General features: G+C 32.6%; 2 protein-coding genes across 3 annotated transcripts; one reads left to right on the top strand and one right to left on the bottom strand.

The window, feature by feature from the left end:
* Positions 1 to 7,805: 7,805 nt before the first annotated feature.
* On the top strand, positions 7,806 to 12,987 carry LOC144547579 (WAT1-related protein At5g64700-like). 2 transcript variants are annotated; one of them, XM_078296253.1, is made up of 7 exons: positions 7,806 to 8,005; positions 8,148 to 8,210; positions 9,477 to 9,593; positions 10,647 to 10,884; positions 11,126 to 11,284; positions 11,909 to 12,060; positions 12,744 to 12,987. In XM_078296253.1, the coding sequence occupies exons 1-7, from the start codon at positions 7,806 to 7,808 to the stop codon at positions 12,871 to 12,873; spliced, it is 1,059 nt and encodes a 352-aa protein (XP_078152379.1). In that variant the 3' UTR covers positions 12,874 to 12,987. The 2 variants fall into 2 exon arrangements, with proteins under 2 accessions (XP_078152379.1, XP_078152380.1); XM_078296254.1 differs by lacking the exon at positions 11,126 to 11,284.
* Positions 12,988 to 14,025: 1,038 nt separating this feature from the next.
* LOC144547185 (L-type lectin-domain containing receptor kinase IX.1-like) lies at positions 14,026 to 18,412 on the bottom strand. The gene is made up of 3 exons (XM_078295773.1): positions 18,333 to 18,412; positions 14,508 to 15,356; positions 14,026 to 14,440 (listed from the first exon to the last, which is right to left on the bottom strand). Exons 1-3 carry the CDS (start codon positions 18,410 to 18,412, stop codon positions 14,026 to 14,028), a joined length of 1,344 nt encoding a protein of 447 aa, XP_078151899.1.
* Positions 18,413 to 18,808: the final 396 nt, after the last annotated feature.

Raw genomic sequence — 18,808 nt, forward strand, 5'->3', positions numbered from 1 at the left:
TAAGACTTCTAGATTAAAACCTAAAGTAGAATATGACGTCGGTCGTGACATCAATATTTTTTCAAAGAAAAATGCGTAGGCAGTGACATCAATACTTCATCCTAGGCTTGAGAAAGAAGTACAATGACAAGTCAAATATTTTAATGTGTTTTAATTAAGTTATCAAACAAAAGTGTTTTAAGCAATGTAATAAAATGCGGTTTATATGGCCACATATGCTTATTCGGTTATAATCTGTATAAAAATATGTATGCGGTAAATATATGTGGTTTTGCATATTATTACTGTATATTTAGCTGCATATTATCACATATTTATTTGTATGGTATCAAATACTACCGCATATTACTGCATATTTATAGATAGAGATGGGCTACGATGCATTGTAATGCATGGGCACCCTTGTGCATTGGATCATAAATCACCGATTCAAAATCCAAATGACCGATTCAAACCGTTCATCTTGTTCTTCATATTAATATGTGTTTGGAGACCAAATTTTACATTTTTTGGAATTGTTTTACTATTTATTAAGCCACTTTGAAAATCGTTGATCCAGTGGTCCAGAAATTTTTACTGTTTTTTACTGTTCACCTAGATTTTCAGATTTTCAAAGTGGCTTAATAAATAGTAAAAAAATTCCAAAAAAAATGTAAAATTTGGTCTCTAAGCACATATTAATATGGAGAACAAGATGAACGGTTTGGATCGGTCATTTGGACTTTGAATCGGTGATTTATGGTCCAATGCACAAAAAATAATAAAAAAATTCCAAAAAATTGGACTTTGGATCGGTCATTTGGACTTTGGATCGGTCATTTGGACTTTGAAGCGGTTTTCAAACTAGCTTAATAAATAATAAAAAAATTCCAAAAAATATAAAATTTGGGCTCCAAGTAGATTATAATATAGATTAAACATCTAACGGTTTGGATTTGTTGTTTGGACATCACAAAATAAAAAAGGGGTTGCAGCACCTTGGGCAGAAATGCTGCCGGCAGCATTTTAGCCAGAGGTGCCGCCGCCTTTTTTTATTTTGTGATGTCCAAACAACAAATCCAAACCGTTAGATGTTTAATCTATATTATAATCTACTTGGAGACCAAATTTTATATTTTTTAGAATTTTTTTCTATTTATTAAGCTGGTTTGAAAACCGCTGATTTCAATGCTGTAGAAATTTACTGAAAACAACGGTTTTCAAACTATCTTAATAAATAGTAAAAAAAAAATTCAAAAAAAATATAAAATTTGGTCTCCAAATAGATTATAATATAGATTAAACATCTAACGGTTTGGATTTGTTATTTGGACATCACAAAATAAAAAAAGGGGCGGCAGCACCTTGGGCTGAAATGCTGCCGGCAGCAAATTAACCGGACCCTATATATATATAGGGATGGGCTACGCTACTCCATGGAGTAAAACGCGTTTGTACTCCACGCCGTATTTTCATTTTGAAAATTCAAATGACCGATCCGAACCGTTAGATGTGATCTCCATATTGAAATGTGCTTGGAGACCAAATTTTACATTTTTTGGAATTTTTTTACTATTTATTAAGCATTTTTCAAAATTTCTGTTTTGCTGTGAACAGTAAAAAACAGTAAAATTTTCTGGACCATTGGATCAGCAATTTTCAAAAATACTTAATAAATGGTAAACAAATTCCAAAAAATGTAAAATTTGGTCTCCAAGCACATTTCAATATGGAGATCACATCTAACGGTTCGGATCGGTCGTTTGAATTTTCAAAATAAAAATATGACGGTGTGGAGCACCAACTCATTTTACTCCATGGAGTAGTGTAGCCCATCCATATATATATATATATATATAGAGAGAGAGAGAGAGAGAGAGAGAGATGGGCTATGGTTCATTGCAATGCATGAACCCCCTTATGCATTGCACTATAATCACGGATTTAAAGTCCAAACGACCGATCCGAACCGTTAGATGTTTAATCCATATAGAAATGTGCTTGGAGACCAAATTTTACATTTTTTGGAATTTTTTTTACTATTTATTAAGCATTTTTGAAAATTGCTGTTTTGCTGTCAACAGTAAAAAACAGTAAAATTTTCTGGACCATCAGATCAGCGACTTTCAAAATTGCTTAATAAATAGTAAAAAAATTCCAAAAAATGTAAAATTTGGTCTCCAAGCACATATTAATATGAAGAACAAGATGAACGGTTCGGATCGGTCGTTTGGACTTTAAATCCATGATTTTAAGTGCAATACATAAAAGAGTTCATGCATTGCAATGCACCATAGCCCATCTCTCTCTCTCTCTATATATATATAGACGCACACACTCATACACATACACATACATACATACATACATACATATATATTCTTATTTTAAAATCCAGATATATATACTAGCATAAAAATCTATATATGCGGTATGCGGTGGCCTTCCGCATACCGCATAGCAACTGCATTTAATAGCATTAGTTTTAAAGACCAGTTAACTTTGATATATTTTAATTTTCTAATATTGCTCTAGGATAGTTTAGTTTTTTTTTATTCAACATTATTTTATTACTATCAAATACCACTTCTTTAAAGTGACTTTATATTTACTTACTTTTAATATTACTACTGGGTCCTGATGAAAGACAGAGAACATGCCAAAAAATTTAGTTACCATCTCAAAATTCTATAATTTGTCCTTTATTATTGTTTTTTATCAAAATTCAAAAGTTGCCACATGCACAGACTAGATTCAATTCAGTCTGTGCTTTATGATGCGCATACTGAGTATACACACCAAATGTCTTTTTCTTAACTGAATTGTTAACCGAAATAGAACAGAAAAAATAGTTTGCACATGTGCTAGTTTTTAAAATTTGGTCCAAAAAGTAGTAAAGTGCGAATTACGAAATTTTGAGATGGTAACCGAAAAAATTCGGAAAAAAATGGGGAAAATCGCCAATGAATTTGTATCTTCTGCATTAACGCACCGTTTGAATTAATCTAGACCTTCCGATTTAAATCTGCACTAAATATCAAAGGTGCGTTGTAGATATGGGCCGAATTGGCTCAAAATTAGATCGGACCGACAAAGTTAACTCAGCGTTAATGCAGAGGATATGTATTCATCGCCAATCGCCAAAGTTATATTACATAATGAATTGTGATGTAAACTGACTAAGGCTTCTTTTCATTTCCCCCCATTTTAGCCCACTCGGCTCAGGTTGGTATTAAATTTAGGCCTTTAAGTGTTCTTCAATGTTAGTCCATAACTGTACAGTGTACAAAAATTGTAAAGCCTGATTACTTGTAAAGTGGTCTATATTTTAGTCCAGAGGAGTTATTACACAATTGAATTGGGAATGCTCAGGAAAATAACGCAGACAAATCAATAGGCCTGAAAAGAACTTGAAAGGAATGTTTCCTTTTCTAAAAGATATTGGTGCTTCTGCTCAAGACAACTCTTACGATAAATATACAGGTCTTGATAAAAATAGTTATATTTATGCACATTTTTTAAAACAAATTTTCAAAATTTTGAAAAAAAAAATTTAATTCATAATTTTGTAGGTCGATGTTCTACATATGAATTTTAAAATTTAATTCATAAGTATTTTAGCTGAAATACTTATAAAAACATATTAATCGGACTCTATATGTGAGTCTCTCTTTCTAGAGAGAAGAAAAAGAAAAAGTGCATACTAATATATGCTTTTAAGATGATATTTAATTTGTCCGCACATTATAATATAGGTGTATGCTCGAGCTTTTTTTCTTTGTAAAATGAGAACTCTTTATAAACTTCAACATTATTATTTATTTAATTTTAGAATGAAACTTATGTCCCTCCGTAAGATGTCCATCATAATCTTCAAAATCCAAGTAGAGCCCATTAGAGTATATATATTATCAAGCTCTCAAAAATAATTTGTGAGAGAGAAAAAACAACTTACGTCGCCTCATCTATTTATTCACGAACGATAAGTTGGTATGATAATATATAACATGTACGTACGGTACCTAAGCAAGTAAGCGGTGACAGTGCCTCTTTCTGGCAGGGGCGAATTTAAGGCCTGACAAAGTTAGGAGCCAATATCTCACGATCTGTTTCGAGATATTGTATGAAACTTCACAGTCTTGTCCTATGAAGTTAAGAATGCATGTCGGTAAATTTTCATGATTTTTGAAGGTGTTTTGATATGTTAATCAGAGGTGCAAAGTTGGACTTAGAAGCACTCCTTCAGCAGTTTGGGCAATTTTTGAGAGTCGATATCTCACGATCTGTTTTAAGATTTTGTATGAAACTTCACAATCTTATTCTATGAAGTCAAGAATACATGTCAGTAAATTTTCATGATTTTTGAAGGTGTTTTGATATGTTAACCAGAGGTGCAAAGTTGGGCTAAAAAAAAAAAATTCAAACCGTAAATATTATATACGGTCCGAATTTTTAAATAAAAAAAAATTCAAACCGTAAGGAATATTTACGGTTTGAATTTTTAATTGAAACCGTAAATAATCTGTACGGTTTGGGCAAAAATAAAATTTTGACAAAAATATGGTTATTTATAATAAAATATTTATAAATTTGAATATTTTAAAAAAACTCGCCCATAAGTTGGTTATCAGATACGTATATATATTATATACAGGAAGTTTCTTAGCTGGCAAGTGATCGGGAAAAGATCCTAACAAATAGACTTGCGTCGAAAGGTACTTCAGTACTACTTGAGATATATACCTCCTAAAAGAAAGTACTTTTTGAAATACCGGGTTGGAAAATATCGTAATCAATCTGATTTATGGAGTAAATACATATGCACTATATTTAGCTAGAAATTAAGTAGAAAATATCGTTATGAATAGAATAATAAATTATTTATTCGGTACTAGTTACGGGTTATATTAAGGACATGTCGATGACATTTTACTGAAATTAACCTGCAAATTATTTTACGAAAATTCATACTAATAATAAATATGTACAGCGATAATTATATAAAAAAAGGGGGAATTTCACGTATACCCTCAAAACCTTCAAAATTACGTATTTCTCTCCCTAAATTTGAAAATTACGTATTTCCCCCTCTAAAGTTCAATAATTCACATATTTACCCATTTAATTGTCTTTTATATTAAAACTCATTCTAAATTTATAAAATACCTATTTTACCCTTCATTAAAAGTATAAAACGCCCCATCGAACTCAAATTTGAATCTGAAGTGTTTCTCTACCGTTCGATCAGCGCGCATTGCAATAAGCACAACAATAGAGTGGACACTTTTTGCAAGGAAAAAAGTGCATTTATGACGGTACTCCCTCGCGAAAAGTACCGTCGCGAAAAAAAAGTTGAACAATGACGGTACTCCGTCGCAAAAAGTCACTCTTTTATCCTCGCGAAAAGTGTTTTATTCTTGTAGTGAAGATTATTACGTGTTCGCTTCAAGATTCGTGTTAATCTAGTCCGCACGAATCTCAAAGCAATTTTGATATGTGTGCATTGCATTAAGATCTGTGTACATTGCTTCAATTTCTGTGTTTGTTCGCTTCAAGATATGTGCTAATCTAGTGCGCACAGATCTCAAAGCAATTCAGACGGTAGATAAACCTTTAGATTCAAATTAGTGTCATATGGGTGTTTTATGTTTTTTTAACAAAAAGGTAAAATAGGATTTTATAAATTTAGAATGTGTTTTAATAGAAAAGACAATAAAATGGATAAATATGTGAATTTTTCAAGTTTAGAGGGGAAAATATGTAATTTCAAAATTTAGAGGGAAAAATACGTAATTTTGATGTTTTTGAGGGGTATATGTGAAATTCCCCTAAAAAATGTTGAAATAGATGTTCAATTATATCGTAGGAATTAATAGCTATGAAAAATCCTTATTTGTTATCAAAATATGTATATATATTCAATTTTTTATTTATATTAATTTAAATTCACTACAATAAGAATTAAATAAATTAAATAGAGTTAATAAAAAATCATTCAAAAAAATATCAAATTATAAAAACGATGAAACGTAGAAGGATCTCATCAGATTTTCTGACTTACAATATTTTTTAAAAAGAAATAAATTTAATTTACAGATGAAAAAAAATGTATTAATTGATCCGATCGATGGATATTAATTCATCAGATATTTCTTTGCATGCAGTTTTTTAAACAAGTCGCTGGATATTAATTGATCCGATCGATGGTCCACAAAAAAAAATGTACATGGTACTGTATACACATCAATTTATGTTGTCTATTCATTTCTTGATTTTCTAGAAAAGCATATATACTACAAACATACAAAATTCTTAATTAATTAGTAGCATCTTAATTTCGGTTAATGCGCAAATTTTCAAACTCTTGAACAGAGGAAAATATCTCAAGCTAGCATATTTTAAATGATGAAAATTTAAGTGGCATTGTAATATTGATATGTACTCGGAACGAATATTCTTGTTTTGAAATGTGGGCTCCAATTCTCCAAAAATCTGCCATAATTAAAGACGCGGCTTTCAACTCTAGTTAATAAAATTTACATTTAAGGTTTTTCGTGCTTGTATCCAAGGCTATATATATATATATTGACTATAAAAATAATAACTATTTTAAATAATAAAGTACACTTTAAATAGGTATCATGCAAGTTTCAAACGGACACGGTATCTGTATTTGGATACGTATATTCGAATATGATTGCCTAAATGAAATCGGGTAACATAACGCAACCCATTGGTAAAAAGAAATAAAAAAATTCACTGAGAAAATAAGAACGTACGTACGTCTACATTTGTATGAGTAGACATCATTTGATGTTAACAAATAACAAATGCATGTGGTATATATGGTGATATTTAACAGGAAATGATATATGAGAAAAAAAAACGTGCACAGACTATATATATATAGAGTTAGGCTGGGGTGCTATGGATAGCATAGTGGCATCTATGCTACGGCTCAATATTCGAGTTTTCAAAATTCAAACGGTCGATCCGAACCGTTCATCTTATTCTCCATATTAATATCTGCTTGGAGACCAAATTTTACATTTTTCTGAATTGTTTTACTATTTATTAAGTATTTTACAAAATTGTTGATCCAACGGTGACTGCACAAAACAGTAAAACCGTTGGATTAGCGATTTTCAAAGTGGCTTAATAAATAGTAAAAAAATTCAGAAAATTATAAAATTTGGTCTCCAAGCGGATATTAATATAGAGAATAAAATGAACAGTTCGGATCGACCGTTTGGATTTTGAAAACTCGAATATTGAGCCGTAGCATAGAGGCCACTATGCTATCCATAGCACCCCAGCCTAACTCATATATATATATATCTCGTAATTCTGATTACAACTGTGAAGGCTAATTAAGACACAAAAAACACGGCAGAATTAGAAATCAGCACGCCACTGCTTGATGTTTAATTAATTAATAGTTGAACCCAATTCTAATATAAGACAAACTATGTTTAAGTTCGATTAGGAACAAAATTACCTACAGAATATCAATAAAATGAGGACTCGAGCCTAATCTTTCCTAGAAAAAAAGTACAGAACTACCTATATATAATTATACCATTAATTTTGTTTGCTTAAAATAGCCGATAAATTAAATTTGGTTACACCGTGACATGTGAACGGGGATCCTACATAGGTTTATTTGTTGTAAGCCTTAATTACATGCAATTAATGAGACACTTGTGCCGCGTCTGTTAAGTATTATTCCTTCCCCATGCTCGGCATCCATTGCATATAATCAGTTAAACGGATCTCTCTCTCTCTCTCTCCTCTCTATCCCTCCGTAATATGTGCGATTGCTCTCGATGTGTGAAGGCAAAAATGAAGGATGGTTGGAGAGTTGGAAACCAGCCATATACATGGTTTTGGTTCAGATTTTCACAACGGGCATGATACTTCTCTCAAAGGTAGTTATCAGCGATGGCATGTTCGTCTTTGCACTTCTCACACATCGAAGTCTTTTTGGTGCTCTTATCATTCTCCCTTTCGCTCTCTTCTTCGAGGGGTAAGTTTGCCTTTGCATGCATGCATGTATAGTAATCACCGCATGCATGATCTCATATCACATGGTTAATTAATGATACTGGTAATTTCTGATTGCTATATATTCTGATTACTTGTACAATTTGTTGAAAAATTAATTGTAGAGATGCGTGGAAAAAGTTGGAATTGAAGTCCTGCTGCTGGATCTCGTTGAATGCAATCCTTGGGTGAGTCAATTTGCTAGAAACTTTACAGATTTAGAGGGATTTTTAATACAATTATAGGCATTATAGATTTGATTTTAGTTCTAGATATAAAGTTTCATCACAATTCCAGAAGACAATTCCACCTGTCAAATTACATCCGTTCTTTTTTTTTTTTTTTTTTGTACTTTCTGAGATCACCTCTACTGTTGCCTAGCATGGTGCTTGCAATAAACATGTGGATTGGCCCGCTATACAAAACTATTCATGAAAGGGTAGCACATACAGTCTACCAAGAAGGTCCTCAATGAAAAAAAAAATAATAAATAAATAAATTACAACAAACCCATACTTCTGAAATTTCAAATGGAGAAGTTGACATCTTTCTATGTTTTCTATGTAACCTCTTTGAGTGTATTAACCAGACAAGATGGTTGACAGAAACAAGGACTCATAATTAAAATAAAATTCAGATCTATAATGAGAAATGTCATATAAAAACATTATTATTATTATTGTTATTATTGTTGTTGTTGTTGTTGTTATTATTATTACAATTATTATTTATTAGAATTATTACATCATTATCAAGTAGTTTGATTATTCATACTTTGTTTGTATAGTCAACACCATAAATAATTATGTTCCTTAATAAACTTTACATAACCTCCGACAAACCTCCAACAGCGATCCAGCAAACTTGACGAGTCTCTGGTAGATTTCTGATGATGCTGCAGTGAACTTTTGACAATGCCATGGTAAGTTAAAATTAAGCCATAGAGAAAATATTCTAATGTGACTAAAGTCATGAAATCTAAACAAGCGACAAACTAACCCCAACATGCTTAAAGTAATCAGGCAAACTTTTATAGTGTTTCGATAAACTTTTAGTGGTGCTTATTGTTGAAATTACGACATTCTCTTATTTCAGCTTACATTGCTAGGGTTAACTTTTTAGTTTGCCCAAAATTTCAAATTTCATACTCATGTTTGTATTACGTCGGGTTACTAATTCAATTATATATTGCTAGAAATTCATCGAAAATTGTCAAAAGTTCACCGGAGTTTTGTTAGAGGTCTACCGGAGGTTGCATAAAATAGAATGATAATTTGTTAAATTTCTAACTAGTCAGAGAAAATTATTAACTAATCAATATATTTGTAACAATATTATTATCAGTACTGTATTGATCAACTCAATATATTATTTTTATTTTGCTCAATTTCATAATGCCTTTTGGTAATTCATTTATATCTAGAATTTAATTCATCGCTTCTCCTTTTGTGCAGATATGCAATTCCGATGGGCTTATATTACTATGGTCTCTATGACACAACCTCTTCTTATTCTGTTATTTTCTTGAATATAATCCCGATTGCGACATATATTCTTGCTCTTATTTTCAGGTAATTATCTAACTATATGGTGAGAAAATCCCTAAGTTTGAAGTTTAATTCTTCTCATATGGAAACACGTATTACAAAACAGAGGAACCAAAAACCATAATAATAATAATAATTTTGATAAGCGAATTACCATGTTAATTAATTAATATACTGATTTTTATTATTAATCCCCTACGAATTAAACTAATTCTTCGGAATGACTCATCAAAATACAATCTACATAATGCTTGTTCCTTCGGTACATGCATATGAAGCAAAAAACCACATGTATAAAAATTTAAAGATAAACACCACCATGTACTAAAAGCAGCGTTTTTAAATGTGATCGCATAACTATATGCAGTTGGCAGCCACATTAAGAATTCCATGTCCGCATATGCGAATATACGCATATGCGGACATGTCGTCCGTATATGTGGATATGCAGGCCAAATATGCGGTCCCTGCGGTTGCTCCCAAATCAAAAAATGTCCCATATAAATATTGTTCTAGGGGAGGCTTGAACCCATGACTAATAGGAGTGTAATAAAAGACACAAACCATATTTTAATAACTCATAGTAAAACTGCATATATACTTCTGCATTAAAATCTGCATATGCAGTAAAAACAATGACTAAGGGCGTGTTCGGATTTTACTGTACTCGGACTGAATTTTTTTTTCCCACGTGAACAGTAAAATTTAGTTCAAAATTTTTGCAATCCCATTCCTATTCCTATTCTTATTCCTGTCCGTCTGCCGAACACGCCCTAAAAGTGAAGATATTCCTTTATTATATAATAACAAACTTTAATTTTTTTTCAAAAAATATTGTACTTGGTACTTAGACTCATAGGAAGTTAGACTAAGATATTAATACATGTTTCCATTTTCAACTGAAGTGCATACTTTAATCAATTCTCTATATATGGTCACAATTTTTTTTTTTTTAGAATACATATCCATATATTAATATATAGTATCTGTATATCTATTACTTGTATATTTGTATATTACCGGTGCTCTACACCACCTACACATTGCAAACTAACTAACCCCAATTATTTTTCTTAGGATGGAAAAATTAGGGCTTTGCAGTCTGCTAGGAAACATGAGAATTTTAGGCACTCTAGGTTGTTTCGGAGGGACATTTCTTGTAACTCTATACAAGGGCAAAGTATTTCATTGGCATGCTATTATCAGAGAACACCAAGAAGTAGTGCATAAATCTGTGTCTAATGAAAATCAATTGCGCGGTACTTTGTTACTAGTAGGAAGTTGCTTTGCTTTCGCTTGCTGGTATCTACTTCAGGTAAATTTGGAACAATGATACTTTTTTATAGTGTGATTATTTGACAATCTTTTTAATTAATATTTTGTAGACTTCATTTATGTATATATGACGAATGAAATATATAGTTGGCAAGTGTAATAATTATAAAATCATGAAATGGGCACTGATCATTCCATTATTATATCTTTTTTTAATTGCAGTAGAATTTTGTTTTGAACATGGGTTGAATTTAAGTAAATATTTTTTTACTGTAGGACAGTCCAAAGTTCTGAAAGTATACCCCTACAAGTATTGGTCATCAATGATGACTTGCTTGCTTGGTGGCATTCAAACTGGAGTTGTGGGGATAATTTTGAAGAGAGATTTAAAGTCATGGCATTTAGGATACGATCTACAATTACTCACGATCATATACTCGGTAAAATAATTTGCATTTTCGGTTCAATGAAAATTCAAGCCACTACCTGATCACAATTTCAAGGCGCATTAGAATAATTTGTAAGATGTGTTTTTACATGCATGCGCTTTTCATTCCATTTATGCAATAAGCATGATGCTCATGCTATAAAAAGCAGAGGCAGAATAGAAAAATGGAATTGGGGGTCTGAATAAGTTATTGTAGCATTTTTTTTTTATGAGTATAGAGTATTAACACTTGTGTAAATTATATAATATAAAAGACAAAAATTGCTAATTTGGCTTAGCCACCAGAAGTAACCTAAATCTGCCCCTGATAAAAGCAACACTCATAATTATACGATGTATATTCAATAACCAATTCTAATTTTCAAAAAAAATATTTGTTTAGGTACATAGAAATGCATATTTGACAATATTACTTAATAAAATAATGAATAAAATAATATTTTAATTAATGAGTTTGTAAATTTTGAAAGAATTTTTATAATATACTTCAGCATTCGTATTAGGATATTGCTTATACAGTACATAATGATGGACAATTTAGAACATTAAATTCATGGTAAACTCTTTCAACAAGACACTATAATATAATATGTATGTTATTTCTAACTAATTTCAGGGTGCATTCAGTACTGCTGCCAAGTATAGCTTGAACTCGTATGCTGTTGAAAAGAGGGGAGCCAGCTATCCTCCTATGTTCAATGCGCTGTCACTTATCTTCACAACTTTCTTAGCTTTTCTCTTCTTGGGTGATGATCTCACAATTGGAAGGTCAGTGGATATCATATATAAGTATTATGATGTTAGAATTTGATATTGAATTGAAAGAAATTAAGATAGTTTCATTGATTGATTGATTATTACATTGCTTACAAGGATTTATGCAGGCTAATTAATTAGCTGTTATAATGTTTTCTACGTACCTATTCTACTAACCGCTCCTATTACACAATATTATCTAATTCATCGGATTGATCCTAGTTGATTAGATATTAATGTGATTGATATTGTAAATCTTGGAGGAACTATCTGACAAGTTTTCTATGGTGCTGCTAAGTGTCTCCAATTAACATATGAAAAAAAAAAAGTTTCAGACCAAGTATATTAAAATGTGTTTCCCATACCGCTAATGTATACGTAGTAATTATATATTTTACTCATAGAAGTAAATATTATATTCAAGAAAAGATTTTAGTTCTTCAAATTTTTGTATCTTATTAGGAAATATGAATATAATTTTTTGTATTCCAACTGCAAGTACACAGATTCAAATGGAATATATGCTCTATAAGATGGACTTGCATTTGTTTTTGTTTTTTTTGAGAAAACCTTGCATTTGTTTTTGTTTTTTTTTGAGAAAACCTTGCATTTGTTATATGCTAAGCCTAAGGTATACAAAGATAAATTTACATTGAAAAACACATAACATTTTTTTTCTGTTCCTGAAATTGCAGTATTTTAGGTACAATAGTGATTATTGGAGGGTTGTATCTTTTCCTTTGGGGGAAAAGTCAAGATGTACGTCATGGAAACATTAGAAAATCAAGATCTGATAACACAATAGAGGATAGAGCAGCTGTCTAGGTACGTAGTGCCTACAAAAATCTTCAATTAATTAAAGATGAGAAAATTGATATAATAAATTTTGGTAGATCAACAATTTGTACTTGTGTGTATCAGATACATTTTCAGAGCAATGAAGATAGGTCCAATAGCAATAGGATTTTGTATTGTTTTTTATTCTGTGTATGTGTAGAAGTCATGCAATAGAATAAATTAAATTATTATATGCTAAGCCTAAGATGCTTTACTGAGACTATTTTGCCATCCTTCTTTTCGCTTTTTGATACAGTAGTGAGTAGTGTGAAAGATCATACAGCAAAAGTAGTATTTAGTAAAATCGAGCTCCCCTTGTAGATTGTAATTTGTAACTAGGATATATAAATTTTATTACGAGTAGAGATCATTTAATTTATTTTGATAATTTTGATAATATTTTTTACAAAAAATGAATATTTGAAAATTTAAAGTAAATTTTTTGGTATTATTGAATACATTTAGATAACCTAAAAATTAAATTTCATGCCATTTTTAGTACTGTCAATTTTTTTACCATTGAATTTCAAATCACATGTGATATAATTAAGGTGAAACATATATGAAATGTAAAAGATCTAAACTATACCATTCAAACTATCATGTCAAATTTTGATTAAAAATCTCCGAAAAGAATTACTGGATGTAATGTAAAGGGACTACATATATTATAACAGGTACAAGTGTATTGTTTTAATGGTATAGAATAAATTAAATTTCAATAGATGCATGAGTATGACCACATATTTATATGTTCCACACACAACAAAAAAATTAAATACAACGCGGCACACCGGACAGATTCACAAACACACTGAAATAAATCACAACAATAACATACAGTCCTTGTATGTAAGAACAAATTATAAATAAAATTAGGTAAAAACAATCACTTTCATTTGTAGTCCTCTCTTAGTTGAATCTAAGCTACACCTCCTCAGACGACCACATGGAGGTTCCGGTAGTGCTAGACAACTCTGTTGTTGACCTCCTTCCAATCACTCCTTCAGAAAACAAACGTTTTACACTCCTGAAACTTGAGAGCTTTCCGTGCTAATCCAATATCCGGTCGATCGGAGGCGACTGGATGAGCGCACCAAAGCCCGGCCCACAAACAATACACGCTCGATTTCTTTCACACTATATATACTCAGCTTTTAGTCTTTCATCAGCAACTTTGAGGAGTTCTTTCCTCTCGTAATGCTCCCAGACAAACCGTGTCAAGTCTAGATCAATTGGTCTTCTTCCGCATGCTATTTCTAGTAGGACTATGCCAAAGCTGTAGATATCAGATTGCATGTTCGGTTTGCTTTTGCCGTCGTCAGTGATTAATTCCGGAGCCACATATCCCCAGGACCCAGCTGCACTTGTTGTTTTTGCGTTAAGGCCGTGATGCACAAGCCTCACCAGTCCAAAATTACTCAGCTTAGCATGCAAGGAGGAATCTAATAGCACGTTTTCAGGTTTGATGTCTCTGTGAACAACTTCCTTGTTGCATTCGTTGTCAATTTGCAGATAGCATAGAGGATCGGTCAGCTCGAGGACAATCTCATACCTTTTAGTCCACAACAACAAACGATGCTTATCGAAAAGTGGCTTAACGGCTTCCATTTGGCATGTACTTGTATACCAATAAGAGTTGACCATTTTCTTCACTCCAACCGAAGAACTCTACTAGATTCGGATGCCTTAGGTTGCTCAGAATTTCGACTTCTGATTTCAACTCCTTTGATCCTTGGGTTGATCCTTGTTTAAGGTGTTTAACAGCCACTTCATCACAACTGTCTCTCAAGTATCCCTTAAACACGGGACCAAAACCGCCTTCACCGAGCTTGTTCTTTTCTGCAAAATTTGAAGTAGCTACTACCAACTCCTTGTAACTGTACTTTTCTGGTAACTCAGGGCGGTCTTCTCTTTTCTTGATCAGAGAGTTCTTTAGCCACACAAGAACCAAACCAGTTCCCCCTAAAACCACCATGACCGCAATAGTGCACAATGCAACTATGTAGACTTGCGGGCCAGATTTTGGCTTTTGTGGTGGAGGAATTGGGTTGGAACCAAAGGTGGAGTTGAACTCCCAGGAAAGGATCTGATGCAATTCATTGTAATCCTTATAATAGTTGGCAGCTGAGAAACCTACCGTCACTGTAGTTGGAAGTACTTGGGTCAAATTTAATTTATAGGGGAGGATATATAGGATCACCAGGTGATTCTGAATCACCTGAAAGTTCAAAGACACGTTCAGCATTTGTTCACCGGCACTGTAACTGACCCATGCATGTACCACATTTGCAATGATAACCTCTTCAGAGTACTTATGGACAACAACGGAATAAATATTGTATACATCAATCCCAACGTGATAAAAATGAGGATCCCACGCGTCCTTATGGGTGTCAAACTCCACAGCCACCACCTGATTTTGAGAACTACCCGTGTAGTCATGTTCAGGAAAGAGGCCGAGGTCGCCGCTGCAAGAGGAACTTGGCCATACATTAAATTAGGAGACAGGAAAAAGGCGAAGCCATGGCCGAGCAATAATGATCCGTTGATAAAAAAGGGAGAAATGTGTGAGAAAGCTGGCAGGTTCACCAGTGACACCATCCACGAGTGGAATGGATGTGCTATCGGTCGCCCAACCGCACTCATCTTTTGGACCCGTGAGCTAGAGGATGTGGTTGTATATAGTAGTATCGCCGTAAAATTTTACATCCTTCCATCCTGTGGTGGAGTTATATATAGTTGAAGTAGGCACCCGTACTAGCGCTTGCAAGAGATTACATTGATTAATAAGTAGAGTAGGCTTGTGATGAGGATCAAGTTCATGGCAGCAAAGATGAATTTCAGGACGTTTAATGTTAGGATCTATTGCAAAAAGGAGGAGAAGGCCAACGGACACTACTACAGAATTTCAAATCTGCACCGGTTTTTTTTACATTTAAAACTGGTTTTCAAACCGGTGTTGATTGGGCCGGTGCTGATTCCATCGATTGATTAACACCGGTTTAAAACCGGTGCTAAATGTAATGAAGCAACACTGATTTTTACATAAAAACTGGTGCTAAATGTAATGAAACAACACCGGTTTGTACGTAAAAACCGGTGCTAAATGTTATAAGCTAAACCGGTTTCTTCATAAAAACCTGTGTTATAATTAAGCTATATCCAACACCGGTTTTGTTAAATAACCGGTGTTATATATCAATTGAATTGTTCATTAATTTTTTTTAGAACCGATTTTTATCTAAAAATCGGTGCTAATTTTTTTCTTATTGTTTGGAATTTGGTTGTACATTAGGCTAGCTTCTGAATTTGCTAGCCATAAATTAAAGTGAGAAAGCAGAGAGAGAGAGAAATTAGCTAGAGAGTCAATCTAGAATACCAAGCATAGTTTAGAGTGAGAAAGAGAGATTGGAGAGTGTAAAGAGAGAAGGGAATGTGATTCCCTATTTATATAGCTAACAAAGATTCTAATTAAATACATATCTCAACTGTTAAACCAACATAACTGGTTCTTCAACGGTATTATCCTTGTATAAATATTTGTACAAATATATTGGCTCTGTAGCTCTCGTAGCATTAATATAGATGGCGTGCATGTTTATCAAGCTGTCAAGCAAATGATCTGATAATTAATATTGAAATAAAATGATGATTGAATAATTAATGAATTACAATTGTACAATTGGGATAAGGGTGTTTGTGCAAATAAATCTATACACTAATACAAGGCACCCCCGCACACAATAAATTAATGCATAAATAAATTACGGCATCAAAATGTCCGCAAAATTTATGACTTACCAAAAAAAAACAGAGAGGTTATTTCTACTGTATTCTATGTAAGGCATAAAATGAAAGAACGGAACATGTCATATGCCTTTGTTTTCCCTTCTCCCTCCGCCTATGGTTTTAAATAAATTCAATTTCTTTAAAATCATATGATATGAGGATAATTATTTGTCTTTGCCCTCCCAAACTGGCTTCTTTAATAAGAAAATTTCAGGTCAAATAATATAATAGAAAAACCATTTGCTCACTAAAAGAAGATAAAATAAAAATGTTTGACGAATTTACTCTTTAAATTCTTCCGTGTATTTTGTATCATGCGCATGAATATGTCAGTTTTTAAAATCATCACCATTGATAAAATTAGATTTTGAACATACGATCTCTTATAAGAGTGTGAATCAGTTCGTATTGTGTTGCCAAAATTCACTTTACTATGTCCACATTATTATCCTATTGTTATAGATTTTTGTTTATATAAAATAAGCTCAAAATAGATTGACTCCTATTTCTTACTAAAAAAATAAATAAATAATAAGCTCAGAATTTGTTTCATTTAATATGCAAATTTGAATTTTAATCATTTAATATGTAAATTTGAATTTTAATCATGCCTTGCCAGCTAATTAGATAGTGCACAAGCTAACATACCGATGAGTATTCAACAAGGACATTTCTGATTCTTACTCGGATATTTTTCCTTTTTTTTTTTTTTTTTGAAAGCTTGGTAGTGGGTTGGTAATTTTCCCAATTTTAAAATGCTAACTTTTATATTGTTTTCTTTAAACACAGAGAAAAATTCTGACATTGTATTCAAAGTAATAAAAAACATACTATATATATCTAAATTAGGTTGCACTTTGCAAAACAGTGCGCTGCAACTAATTATAAACTCATATTTTTAATCAGCGACAGATATATAAATGCATCTAAGCTGAGGTTTGACTGTCAAAAGTCAAAACAGTGTGCTACTCCGAAATGGATATAACTGATCAACGCTGGTGAACACAAGCTGGCCAATCACAAATTTAATAGGATGTACAAACGGAGTACAGCCGTACGGTTGTCAACAGATATAATAAGAAATGATATAAAACTACTCTTTTATCTGCAATTTTCTTGAAATTTCTCCATCTCTGCCCGCTGCAATTAATGTTGGACAATCGACATTTTCATGTAAACCTATTTAAATATCTATAGAGTGAGTCCATGTAAATCTATTTAAATATCTATAGAGTGAGTCTATGGTACTATGCATATATATTATGGGTTCTCCTCTTACAAGACTCATTTTTGTCAAGTTTGTGAGAACACAGTTTAAGAGAACAAAATACTTTGTTTCTACTGGGTTTTTGCTCTTTCATTTGTTTTCTAACTTTCAAATTAGATTTCGGTAAAAAAAGAATGTGAGGGAAAAGGGTTAAGAGAACTTCTAGAAAAAGAATTTTTACAAACTTTTCTCTTGAGGTTTTTTAAACGGTTGTTTCTCCGCTGGAGGTGAGGTGAAGGACAAACATTGTTGTTGGAGATGTTACGAAGGCGGTGGTGACAAGAAATGTTGGTGTAGCTCGCAGATTTGTGTCTCGGTCGGCGATCTCGACTTTCACGAGTTGTTCTTGTTGAAAAACTGTGCCTCATTCGGTGATTGCGATTCTCACAAGGGTTGCTTCTCGAAGGTCCATGCCTCATTCGGTGGTCTTGGTTTCGATTGGCAGCCTCCACTAGCCAAATACGCCATAAGAGTTGTTGGACGTGTTGTCTCAACTCATTCATCTCAACATCTCTTCGGTCTTGGTCTTCATACTCAGGCCGGTTGCGTGTTTCACGTGCACCATCTTCAACCTTGAGCTCTCATACCAAATGACATGGTCCAGCCATGGAGATTCACAAGGACACTAGCTAGTTCAACGAAACATCACTCAAGAGGAGCAAAGTTCAACCCAACAGAGGATATGAGGAGATAAAACTCAACTCAAACAATAAAATTCGTAAATATTTAATAGTTGTTTTACAAAATAAGCATGACTTCTCTTATAGCCTTATAATGACCTCCAAAAGTCACCTAAACATTAATACAACTTCAACTACTTTTTATCCTCTCAAAATATACTTAATTATCTTCCTAGAAACTCTA

The sequence above is a fragment of the Carex rostrata genome, chromosome 31 (assembly GCF_964058835.1).
Source record: "Carex rostrata chromosome 31, lpCarRost1.2, whole genome shotgun sequence".
Lineage (NCBI taxonomy): Eukaryota > Viridiplantae > Streptophyta > Magnoliopsida > Poales > Cyperaceae > Carex > Carex rostrata.

Coding starts and splice junctions, on each gene's coding strand:
- LOC144547579 (XM_078296253.1), top strand. CDS start 7,806: ATGTGTGAAGGCAAAAATGAAGGATGGTTGGAGAGTTGGAAACCAGCC. Junction 10,885..11,125: donor CTTGCTGGTATCTACTTCAG/GTAAATTTGGAA, acceptor ACTGTAGGACAG/TCCAAAGTTCTGAAAGTATA. Junction 11,285..11,908: donor TACTCACGATCATATACTCG/GTAAAATAATTT, acceptor AACTAATTTCAG/GGTGCATTCAGTACTGCTGC.
- LOC144547185 (XM_078295773.1), bottom strand. CDS start 18,412: ATGGCGTATTTGGCTAGTGGAGGCTGCCAATCGAAACCAAGACCACCG. Junction 15,357..18,332: donor ACCTTCGAGAAGCAACCCTT/GTGAGAATCGCA, acceptor TTCCTCTTGCAG/CGGCGACCTCGGCCTCTTTC. Junction 14,441..14,507: donor CAACTCTTATTGGTATACAA/GTACATGCCAAA, acceptor GTGGACTAAAAG/GTATGAGATTGTCCTCGAGC.